Here is a 12,561-nt window from a genome sequence, read left to right as displayed (position 1 = left end):
AAAACTGCCGGCTCACAATAAATGACAAGAAACTGACAGGAATTCAGACAACTGAATAGGATCTTGTACTGTCATGGCATCAGAACACTGAAATGAGACTTCCAGAAATGGAATTAGAATTTGTTGGCAGTCTTTTTTTTTTTCAGGTTAATAGTCTTCACAGAGCGTTCCCTAAAATCCAGTGCCAGTACATGGATCTTCTGCTGCATCCCAAACAACACCCTCACAGCAGTACCTGTTCTCAGCATTGAATTCTTCAGGTTCCCTTAGATTGTTCAAGTGAGAACAGAATTCTGTGATAGGAGCATTTTCACACATGCAAACGTTTTGATACTCTGCCAGTGCAGTTTTTACTGTGAAAAAGCTACCAAACATGTCTTTGCCATAAAGAGACCTAAAGTTTTTCCCACGAGAAGTTGCCATTGCTGTTTCATTTTTCTGGTGGCAGAACCTGTTTCCAAATGGAGTAAACCCCAAATTAAATGTTCCACAGTGCCTTTGGATGCAGTAATTCTTCTGATAGGAGAAATGGTGCATCTTTCCTGGATAAATGGGATATTCCATGCTTCTTATAGGGCTTATGTAGCAGAGCAGTTCCTGGGGTTGCCTGGCCCATGGGGAGGGCTTACCTTTGGGTTAAGAACCTTACTGGCATGAGCTCGTATTCCTGCAGAAATCCAATAGCCTGATTTGGCTTGTAATAGACTGATTATCAGTAATCAGCCTCCTCTCTCCCTCAAATATTCAATGTCCATCTGGCAAGTTGAGCTCTGAATTTGGTCCTGATTCTAGTGAGTGCATAGCAAAATGTCTTGGATTTTTTTTAATTGAAGCATTATATATCCACTTATGGGATGAACTGTTCTGTTGGTTCTCTCTAAGAAATATAATATTTATTCTCAGCCACACTTAGTCTGTTACATCTATGAGACATATAACACCTCCAAGAGTGATCATGTTTAAATGTCCACTTCTTTTAGTCTTTCCTTCAGGTTAAATCTTGCTTATGTCCTCCTTGTGCTGCCTTGAAAGTGCAGGCACTGTGTCAGGTGTTTTAAAGGAAATGGCCTGGTATAATCACTTCAATCACTGCCTTGCATGCCTTTGTATGCTATGGATTTGTGTTTCTTCACCTCTTTACCATTAAAAACCAAATATTTCTAAACTGCCACAATAGCTGAGGAAAACAATTACATGCAAACACTCTTAGATATCCCACATAATAGGACAAATTATTATCACTTTTTTTTTTTAAGTACTTCTCTGTTACTGTGGTTTTAATACAATAAAACCTGGATTTTTCCCCATCTTTTTTCATGAAAGTATTTTTAGCAGCATCTGTCAAATACATACCTGGAGGGTGAGTCTTTTGTTCCCACCAGAGTAACTCTCATGTGTTAAAATAAGTCTTTCCCTGAAACAGTTTCTTTTGGCATTTCTGGATAGGTCTCTCTGCCATTGTCTCAGCTGCCAGCTGAAGCTCCTTCTGTGGTTTTTGACTGATTTTTCTCTCCAAATATATCCCTCAGAGAGCTCTGAGGTGACTCCTCTGTTTCATTGCCCTCCTTCCACTTCGCCCAATTTCAAAGTTAACCCCCTGACCCCAGGTACAAATTGCCAGAGCAAGGACATCATTAAACCCATCATTTCTGGGTGGATGTGCAGTGAACATCCAGGATAACAGCACCCAGACAGTCCCTTGGATGTGAGCAGCACATCCTCACACATTGCTGCAGTTTCAGGCAATTTGGGGAAACTTTGTGGCCCAGCTGCCACGGGCCAGAGGGTGTTCCACAATGGCACTGCTCGAGGGAAAGCACATGCTTATGTATCTCTAATGTGTTTAATTATCGTCCTCATTCCCTTTATATATCAGTAATTAGACTTTCAAACTCCAAAACATACCAAATCACATCCTTGTTAGTGGTTTGCTTCAAATTAAGTGATGTGCTCAGTCTTGCTTATAAGTTATTATTTTTCTACCATCTGTTAATATTGATGTGGTATGGAATAACTTCCAGAAGACATAAAGGAGTATGAGGCATAATCTGAGAAAAAGCACTGATCAACATCTTTTTTAGTAGATATGGGTTTGTCACCAGAAATCACAAGGAATACTTGCATAACAAGGTGCATGCAGTGTGAAAGGAGCAGATTTAAAAATAAAACATTCCGGTGTATTAAAAAATAACAAACACAAAGTACCCTATTATCTGGCACTTGTGTGTCAGGATCTGCCATCCACAGGCACACATCATGTTTCTCCAGGAGTGTTCATAGTGTGAAAAATGTATTAGAAACATCATACTATCAATCTTTTTCTCAGCATGGCATTTAAATTGGAGTTGTTTAAATAGCAAAGTTCAACATTTTTATAACCTGTGCATGCCAGAAGAACCTCAGTTTATTGATTTTTTTATGAATAATAGAGTTAATAATGAAATTGCTAGTAAAAATTAGTGAAATATTTCCTCTGTAGAGTGTTTGAAAGATTTTGTTCAATAAATTCCTCTTTTGCTTCTAAATTAAAATAAAGCATAAAGATGTTATTTTGCTGAGTAGGAAGATCTAAATATTATCAAAACAAATCATGTGATAGTTAAGGTACCTAAGCTCTATGAAACACTGTCGTTCTGTGGACTAAAAATCATCTGGCATTAATTCTTTTTTTCCCCCAGAAAACACTTAGTTATATTTTGCATGCATCCTTGCCTTTCTCAGCTAAAAACAAAATGTGATTTACAGGCCTGAAATAACACATTCTACTGATGGTCTGCAAGTTATCCTAAACTGCTGAGCTTCTTTTTAAGAATTCTGTTTCTCATGAGCCTTGTTCTGCTGCTGGAAGTGTGTCAGGATCGTGGTGAGGCTGTGGGTGGACCTGGGGACTCTGTGCTGCCACAGCTCCCTCACTGTGCCAGCAGGCAGGGACAATGGAAAGGAAAGGACTGATTCAAGCTTCCACTCCATTAATATGCAAAAGGTGATGTTCAGCCACCGCAAACAGCTTTGCTGGAGCGAGTGCATTGGGTGGCAAGGGGCAAGTCCCTGATACAATTCATGCAGTTCCCTATTTATGGTACTCAGGTTCCTTTACCCCTGGTCCTTAGACAATTCACCTGCCTGAAACTGCTTTGGATCAGAAAACATGCTAGATCATCCTTTGTGAGAAAAGTAATCAATTTTCTTATTTGCATATCTGACAATTCTAAGATGTAATGTCATCCTGTGAAGTAACAGCCTGTGCCTAAGAACTGAAAGAGAGGAGCCCTTTCCCAGTGACAAAGTGATGAGCTACTGTGGAGGAAATCAGTGTTAGACATCTTTAGATTATTCTCAAATTCTAGAAGATTTGGTAGAATTCCAAGTTAATGATAATATTCCCAGGGGACCCCAATACATTCCAGTAGTGCTCAGAGGTTCTGTCTTGCCAGGCAGTTGGATGCATTTCCATTTTCACTGTATGATTTCACATTGCAGTTGAAGTGATATACGGTGATATATATCTGACTCCTCTCTACTATTCCTAGCAAGGCTACACTTTTCCATGGTACTGCAGTGTTAGTCCCACCTAGCTGAGAATGCTGGTGACAATATTCTCAGTATGTATCCTTCTGCTGATAACTTTCTGCTTCCTTCCCCCTTCTTTCTTTACTGTCATCACTATCAGCTGTGTTCTGTTATTCCCTGAAGTTCTGCTTTTCCTTGATGTTGACTATCAGTTGAGTGAGATTTGAAACAACTTCCCTCGCAGGGATGGCTGTGTATTCTGAAGTGATTGCATTAATGTAGGAGGGAAGGCAGCATTTTTCCACTCCAATCCTTTGTCCTTCACTGACACCTGCTTCTGCTGTCTTTCCCAGCTTTCTTCTTGCATGCAGAGCACTGCTCTTTCCAGACTCCTTTCTGATTAGAACCGCAAACCAGGTGAAGACTCGGTGCAGTTCTGCAAACACTTTTTAGACCTGTCTGGGTGATTTAAGCTTCTTACAGTGGTTATGTGCTTTTCACCACTTCAATAGGCCAAAGAGGTGACTTGGTGCAGCTTCTTGGTGCACACAGCTGGAATAGAGAACTAGCATCAACCCTTCAGAGGCCAACTCAGCTGCCAGCTCCTCCACCCTGCGACCCTTCTGTCTGTTATGTCCATGTGAATCCTCATTCACTCCTCTCCTGTATTCAGGATGCAGGACTGCAGACAGATTCCCTCTCTCCTCCGCCCTAAACCAGAGGTGATCCATCAAGTCTTCACTGGACTGGACAGGCCAACCTGATGGATGAAGCAGCAAAGAGGGGGCCATCTGGTAAGCTGATTGTCCTCTTCCAAGCATCTCCAGCTCCTCTTCTGTGCTCCCCAGCACGTCTGTACTTTCTACAGTTTTGCACTGGCAAAGTGTTTTCCTGGGAGCTCCTGTTCCAAATGCTGTTTAACCTTTCTGCCCTGTTTCAGTTTAGCACTGTCGTGACAACTTCTTTCCAAGCCTACCAAATGCAAACTTTTAGACAGCTACAGAGGAGTTGTATATGCACATTGGAAAATCAGACTAATTCCCACAGCATTCCATCCTTTCAGAGACACCCTTTTTTTGGTCATTTGAATCAGCCACAATTACATAGTTATTGTGGAGCATTAGTGCAAACATGACCCAGCCCCAAACGGCATCCAGTGGGAGTGATGAGATCCAGGCTAATCTCAAATACATGCAGCCTGCCATTATGCATACATGACTAAAGAGACTTTTACTTCACTCGTTCTTAATTTATTATTTGTGCTGCTAGCAACAGAATGTTGCCAAGACGTCAATTATGTTTCATTTTATAAATCAAACTAATTGAGAACCAGATGCAATCTGAGTGAAAAAGATCTGAGGTCAGTGTTGTGCACCATATGCATGACAGTGCTTACTCATGATGAGGGAATGGATTCGACAGCTGTGAATTTTCCTGCTGTAGGAGTTTCATCAAGCTCAGAAGTGTAACGTCCTTAGCTCTCTTTTCCCAGTTAATTGCATTAATTTCATAATAAATCTAAAGAAGAGTGAGTCAGGGATAAAAGGTTGTGAAAACAAAACAGGAGAACAAAAGAATTTGGTCTGTAAGTTAGCTTGAAAATCTGGTGTAGCAATAACATGAAACATGGATGAAAGAAATAGCAGAGAACAAGCTGAATCTTCAGTGTGACTTAATTTCGGATACATAATGGGAAAATAGACATTAAATCAAGATCTCAAGACTGAACTGCTTAGCAGACAGAAAGGTGGTATTCTTAGTGCAGAACTTCGCTACTAACAGCAGTAAGATCTGCAGTTCCAGCTCCTTGGAATTTATCAACGGGCAGGACTGAGCCCAGGAGCTGCCCCTGCACAGGAGGCACAGCTCGTGCCCTGGGCAGTGCCCAGCCCTGAGCAGGCTGTGCCCAGAGGCTGTGCAGGCTCCTCCCTGGGGATATTGCAGAGCCCTGTGCACACACTGCTGTGCCCTGTGCTCTGGGATGGCCCTGCTGGAGCAGGGAGGTGGCACCAGAGCAGCCCCTGGGATCCCTCCAGCCTCACCCATCCCGGGACTCTGTTAAACATTGCTCCACCACTTTTAAACAAAGGTTCCCCAAGTGCTCTGAAAATGTAACTCCTTAAAACTCATAGCACCCATGATTATGATATTCTAGGACTTTAGAAGTATTTCACAGTAGTGTTTACAGCTAAGTGAATATATAATATTTGGAGACAAATTCCCAGATTTTTAATCAGCTACCTTCTGAAAGAGTTAAGAGATTTCTAAGTACCACTTCTGGCTTGATGGGTACATCTGATTCCTCCAGGTTTTCTGTAAAAAGCAGTTTCTGTCGTGGAAATGTTCATGGACAATGCACTGACTATGCTTGATTTACTGGAAATGGGTTTAATTCTGAGTAGGAGGAATGATGTCCTGAGGCCAAAGGTTCTGGTAGAACCTCTGCCCCATCAGCGCCTCAATATACTACCCAGCTGAGTCATATTGCATCTAAGAAGTTCTTCTCTGTTCACCTCATGGTTAACTTTTGTTTTGAATATTTGGATTTTATCCCCAAGTACCTGATTGGAAAATAAGGCACAAGAATGTCTTCCCCTTCCCCTTCCCCTTCCCCTTCCCCTTCCCCTTCCCCTTCCCCTTCCCCTTCCCCTTCCCCTTCCCCTTTCCTTCCTCTTTGTAAATTTATTGGTTGCTCTCATTGTGGAATATCTCTCTGTTTTGTCATATCCTAAATACAGACTGTTGAGGAGGAATTAATTTATTAGTTGCTCTAATTGCACTTTTGTCAATTAATGAGAAACTAGATAGGAATCTCATTTTAAACTTTCAGTTGCAGTAAAGATATAAAGACCACCAACACTGTTTTACTGGAGGAAGAATTACCAGGCTAAAAGTGAATACAATTTAAGCAGGAATCATCACCTATTAACTGTAAGTTTTTCCTTTGATTAGGAAAAATCTTCTTTGGTCATTATATCAGACTATTTGCACATGGATCCTCCATTAAAAATTGGAGGCATTGATTTTGCACACTTAGCCTTAAGGCTTATCTGATTAACTATTACACAACTGACATTATAATGTGAGCTTAAAAGGCTCAGAGCATGTTCTAATTTGCGTCTTGTTTTGAACCAATTCCACAAGTGTTTTACACAAGGAAAGAGTTACTGTTGGAATCACAGCCGTTGCTCTTACAGGGTGACCATGACATTGATTATTATGTGAATTCTGTGTCTCTGCATTTTCCTGAACCTGTCTGGTGTGCTCAAATAAGTTTATATTTTCTATTTTACATACCCTTTTATTTCCTCCTTACTCATTTTGAGGAGGTGACTGTTTAAGAACTGGTTGTATTTCTCTGTCACAGCAAATACAGCAGTCACACACTGAAGGAAACAGAATTCTTTAATGATTTTTTACTACAGCTTCTGACATCAACCTTTAGAGACTAAGGGAGACAAAAGTTCTTTTTTAGTTGGTTGTGGGGTCTTGTACCACTTAGGTTGTTTTCCCATTAACTCCTGACTTTTAATCTTTATGGGTGATCTTGTTGTAAAATATGTCACTTTGTTGGTCTTCATTTAATGCTGTCTAATTAGGACGTACTTTATTTGGCAAGCAGCCAGTAATTAGTGACATATTTATGTAATTATTAGCATGTAATATTTATATAATAAATCTGCCTAGAAGGCAATCCATTCAGAGGGCAGGGAAGAGGGAGAATACATGATTTGATGAATGCAGGGATCTTACACACTGAGGCAAACGCAGCAAAGAAATGAAATGCATCAGTTGACCTGTCTAGTCTGGGGAGAGAGTTTGCATATCCTAAAATGATAGGATGTGCACACTTGGTAATCAGCACTGATTAGAGAGGGAGTGAAGATGGGCCCCTGTTTGAAGTGAGATAATAAGGCAGCTTGTTAGGGAGAGATAAATAGAACTTGAAGAAAAGGACCAGATGTCTGCTTGATGGCGTTGAAGAGGAAGAGCTGGTGGGGTCCTCCAAAGGTAACGATGGGTGCGGAGTTGATTGCAGGAGTCAGGGAAGCAGTGGGAGCCGTCTGCCCGTGTGCAGAGAGCAAAGGCTCAACCCCCAGCCTGGCCTGACTAACCCTGGGCTCAGACTGGCAAGCTTCACTCTGGCTGTAGGATGTGTACATGCCTGAACAGTGACTGTGACTCTGTAGGTTTGGGATTTTTTCCTACATCTGAGCTAAGTCAGGAATGAAGTCCTCTCGGGGGAGTTTTGAGTAAAGTTTGGTGTTGAAGTCATAAACCTTAAAGGGAGCTCCAACAGTAATCTCTGAATGCTGATGAAAGTTCTCTGTTCTGTTCTGAGAATATTGGGTTGTCTTGAACATGAACACTGAATTTTTCTTCTCTTTAATGGCATAACAATTTCACGCCGCTTTTGTAAACACAGGTAAAACTTTCTGGCTTTGTTTGTGCTGTGTTATGAAACTCTCATTCAGTCTAACCTAAAACAGAAGCTAAAAGATATTTTATTGGAAATAATAAAAAATAAACCTAATTCATGTAGCCTTTTCCAACTTGTTGCTCCTTAACCTTGCTTAGCTGGGTTCTGTCACTTCCTATAACATTTTCATCCATTATATGTGACCCTCCTGTAAACTATGCAGTGTTCCCCCAACGAAGATTAAGACCTTGTGATCTCAGAGCACTCTACAGGAGTGAAGGATTTATGATTGAGGAATTGTTCTGGAGTTTGGAACACTTCTGTTTAGCTTGGCTATGGGTTTCCTGTGTGAATTTGGATAAAACATTTAATCACCTTGCTGTTGTGCTGTGCAAACACTGCAGAGCTGTGAGCTGTTCCCCAGGGGCTGGTAAAGGCTGAGGGTTTCAGGAGTGCTCTAAGGGAGGGGTGGTTTGGATTCTACTGGAAGTCCCAGACAAGAAACATGAGGAATTTGCTTGTCAGGGGGGGAGATGATGGAGCCCAGTCTGATGCTAGCTGCAGCTGAGGCACTGGGCTTTGATGTGAGCTGCAATACTGAATACAGAGGGAGGGGATTTAGACTCAGTTCTACACCTGACGTCTCCTCCTGTATCATATCTATCTAATCCACATTGTTACAGCTTCTTTGTACTAATATTTTCTATTTTAAAATGAGAAAAAAATTAGAATAAATCAACTTTTTCTTGTTTTGTGCCTTTTTTGTGCGAACAGGCAGGATCAAAAGATGTAGTTGCTAAAAACTTTATAGATTTCTAATACAGTCTGTCTAACAGAACCACTTGCTTCAAAAACTCATATATAGACCATAAATTTTTCTAAAATAAAATTATTTTTCTTAACTCCTTTTTTTTTCTTTTTTTTTTTAAAGGAAACATAACTTTTTCAAAGTATCTACTGGGTTTTTTCTGCTCATCTTTTTGACTTTATACTTTTTTCTTCATGATCACAGAGGTCTTTTTGGTGTATTGAGATGTATTTTCCTCTGCCATAGAATCCCCATCTCTTACTAATATTTTTGTGATAGTGCTTTGTATTTTTATTGCAGCTTCTGCTTAAATACTTCATTTGCACTTTATCAGACTCTCCATCACAAATTAGAAGACAACAAGTAACCATTTGCAAGGTGTTCTCTTGGCTCACAGGTCCTTTATATATTTATACCTCATAACTTCTCTTCATGGAATGAAGAGAAGCACTGAATAAGATGTCTTCTGTTTTGACACAGTTATATTTCAACTGTGAATACAAATGTTTTACTATTTTTAGAACTCCTATCCTTGGAGATATTCAGAAGGCACCTGGACAAGGTCCTGGGCTCTGGCTAGCTGTGGTGAGCAGGAGTTGGACCAGGTGACCTCTGGAGGTCCCTTCCAACCTCACTCATCCTGCAATTCCATGAGAACTCTGAACAACTTCTGGACTGGTGCTGTAGTTTTCATATATTCACCCACATTAGCATTGACTTTGCAGTGTCTCTGCAGTGAGGCAGAATTCAAGTGCTGGCATCTTTCCCTGGCTCCTTCTTTCCAGGTTCTGTGTTGTGTCACACCATGTACAGAGCACAGGGCGGGGTCTTGCAGTGTGTCCTGGGCTTGGAATCTAAATTCGGATGTGTGTGTGTTCCTGCTTTGATTCACCATAATCCAGCTGTGTATCCCAGCCTGGAACTTGTGGCTCTTCCGGGTTTTTCCCATGTAATGTTGGCATGCTGTCCAGAAACCTTCCAGAGAGTATCTGGGATGTTTAATTTGAAAACTTTTTCAAACTATTCCACTCTATAGATGATTTTTTTTTTTTTTTTTTTGCACTCACTGGAATTCCTTCTCTGGATGCCTTTTGCTCTTCCCTGCTTTTCAAAAGGCCATGAGTTTTCCCCATGGGAATCATATCCTTGCTGAGAGGTGTGCATGTAATAAGGCACCATGTGAATCCTTTGGGTGTGAGACAGAGGTCTAAATTACTGCCATTAATGGTCTGATGATAACAAATTGTTATTGTTATATGTAATCTGCATATCAGAATGTCTTCCCAAACTCATTATCATGCTGCCTGTGTGCCCAGGGGCAATGTTACACCATAACATTTCAGTCTTTCAAATTACAAAAAGCTAATATAACTCTTGATGACATTTACAAAAATGTATAATGGCACTCCTTTCAGGGCTCTCACAGAAATTATTCTCAGGGAACTTCAAGGGAGTTCTGCGTGTGTAAGAACTGCAGGATCTGGCACTTTTTGCTATCAAAGCCTCATTTTTTTCTTCAATGGCACCAGCTCAGGAAAATGTTAAGTCAGAATTGTTTTTAATTTATTTTCTGACTTAAAATGCCCTGGCCAACGTAAGCTGTATTTAAGTTTCAATGCTCTTTGGCAGAGAGTCTACATTCTAAATTTCTTTTCATAGGAAGTTGTTATGTCAGAGTTATAAACCTCTGAAAATTGGCATTTTGTAATGGAAGTGCTGACAAGACCTTTATTACACCAGTACAAATAGGCAGCATTCCAATAAATGCTGGTTGCTGTTTTTATAGTCTGCTGGTTGATTTCTGCTGCCGTATTTCAAAGTGGACATTATGTAAAAAGTAAGTGGCATAATAAAAATACAGCGGTAGGGCTGGAATTTGGCTTTTACTGTGGCAACTAAACTTCAATATGGTTGATAGGTCTGATTAGAGATTTAGTTTTTAAGGGCTGGTGTATTATTTACTGGTAAATTGTTTTAAATCCTTACCAAGCTGCTGTGTACATTCAGCACAGAATTGGAATGGAAAAGGTGATTATCATGGCACAAAGAAGTGGATGTTAAATTACTTAAATGGCAAGAATACATCACATCTAAGACCCTAAAGGTTCCTACTTAAGTTTTATGGTTTTTACTGTGATATTCACAGTTTACGTTGTAGAAAGAAAGATTCACTTCAAACATCCGTGATTGTCTTCGTAGTCACAGGGTCTGTGAACTTTTCCAGACCTGGAAGTCACTGCTGTAGGAATTGGAGGATGTGTGTGAAGTGAGGAAGGTAAAGAACATGGGTGGGAATTCATGGAACTTTTCCATCACCTCCCAAAAGCACTCTGAATTTCACTGAACCTGGTGGAGACTGAGCTGTACACAGAAGAGAACACACAGTCAGTGGAATGTTCAATGCTCTACCTGTCACTGTGGCCTGAGGGACTCAGATCCTTGTCTGCCACCAGCCTCTCCTCCCACACTGCATTTGTTAAGTAGGTATTCATAGAAAGATTGAGAATCCATTACCCTCCAAAAAAAAGCAGATGGCACAGCCTTGGGATATCTTGGCTTTTTTATTTATCCTTGAAGCATTTTTGTTGGAATCTGGTAATCCAGTACTGGAAAGTTCTTGGTTCAAATGCAAAATATAGGCATTATTTTATCAAAGCACTGTAAAACACTGTATCACTTTCTGAAACTTTTTGGTTAAAATAACAAGAGAATAGAATTAACTAGAATATGTAGATTTCAAAAATGATCCATCAGTCTATGCAAATTGCTGTGTTAATAATGTATTTTTAATGCTGAGCACATTTGACAGCCATTTCATCTCTTTCTAAACCAGAGCTTGGCAACCTGCATTAATTCTTACATTTTACAGATGTACCATTCAATGCATGTGCCATGTACTGATGTGATCCAAATAAATTAAAGCATGTCAAAGCAGTGGCATGATTAGTAAACAACTTTGTGACTGGCTGCTTGTGTACAGGAGAGGAAAAGGAGAGGCAAAAGGCAGTGCTGTTTTAGCACATCTCACACCCTCACTGGCCTGGATTTGCTTCCCATTATGGGAGTGTCAATCCTAAGTGACACCAGGGCTTTGGAAGAGATGAGCGGACAAACCAGAGTCAGTGAGACTCAGATATGTTGGGTGCAGTTGAGACAAGGTGAAGCTTAAACAGACCCAGAACCCAAAATTTCCTGCTTTGACTTGCTCTGTGTGTCTATAAATTAAAAAGAGAGAGAGAGAAATACTATGTCCTAATTATTTCTCTACCCCATTAACAATAAAACAAGTATTATTTCAGACTCAATGTACGCGTCTACATCATTATATCTTCAGCAGGGATTTTCTGTCCTTTCTTCAATGAGTTAAAAAACCAAGGTTCAAAATACAAGAGTTACTGCTAGACTGCAAGGGACCATATAGTTATGTTTGATCATAGCTCTGCTGGCCTAAAGGTCAAAGGAAAGTTTTAGAATACTTAAGAGACAATTATCTAAAGTTCAGACTTTTCCAAAGGAATAGAACTAGAAATTATACAGACTATTATCTAAAGTTCACATTTTCAAAGGAAAAAGGTAGGAGGAAATGCTTATTCATCACCACTTTGCTGTTAATTTGTCTGGCTTTTTTTTTTTTTTCCTTCTGTCAAGAATTTATTTACTACAAGTTCTGTATTTCACAGTAGTACTAACATAATTATTCCCCTTTCCAAGAAATTTTAAAATATGAGAATGATGTGTACACGATTAAATATTACTTTGCTCATGATTCAAAATTCCCAGCAGTACTTTCTGTTTCTGCAAAGGACTACATGGAAATGTGTTT

The 12,561-nt window shown here is 40.1% G+C and overlaps 1 protein-coding gene across 2 annotated transcripts in view; it reads left to right on the top strand.

The window, feature by feature from the left end:
* The window catches only part of LOC136296044 (cadherin-8-like), a 138,070-nt gene that overhangs the window by 114,157 nt on the left and 11,352 nt on the right, over window positions 1-12,561 (top strand). The window contains exon 1 of one of the 2 annotated variants that reach the window (XM_066194858.1): window positions 4,208-4,304. The exons of the other annotated variant lie outside the window; for it this stretch is intronic. Within the exon in view, the coding sequence (XP_066050955.1) occupies window positions 4,274-4,304 (31 nt within the window). The 5' untranslated portion in view covers window positions 4,208-4,273. Of the gene's footprint in view, window positions 1-4,207; window positions 4,305-12,561 lie in introns of those variants that run through there. 2 annotated transcript variants of the gene reach the window in all.

Source organism: Chamaea fasciata, unplaced genomic scaffold (genome assembly GCF_029207755.1).
Source record: "Chamaea fasciata isolate MVZ Bird 193981 ecotype frontalis unplaced genomic scaffold, bChaFas1.0.hap1 SCAF_12, whole genome shotgun sequence".
Classification (NCBI taxonomy): Eukaryota; Metazoa; Chordata; class Aves; order Passeriformes; family Sylviidae; genus Chamaea; species Chamaea fasciata.
This window is presented reverse-complemented; position numbering and strand designations above follow the sequence as displayed.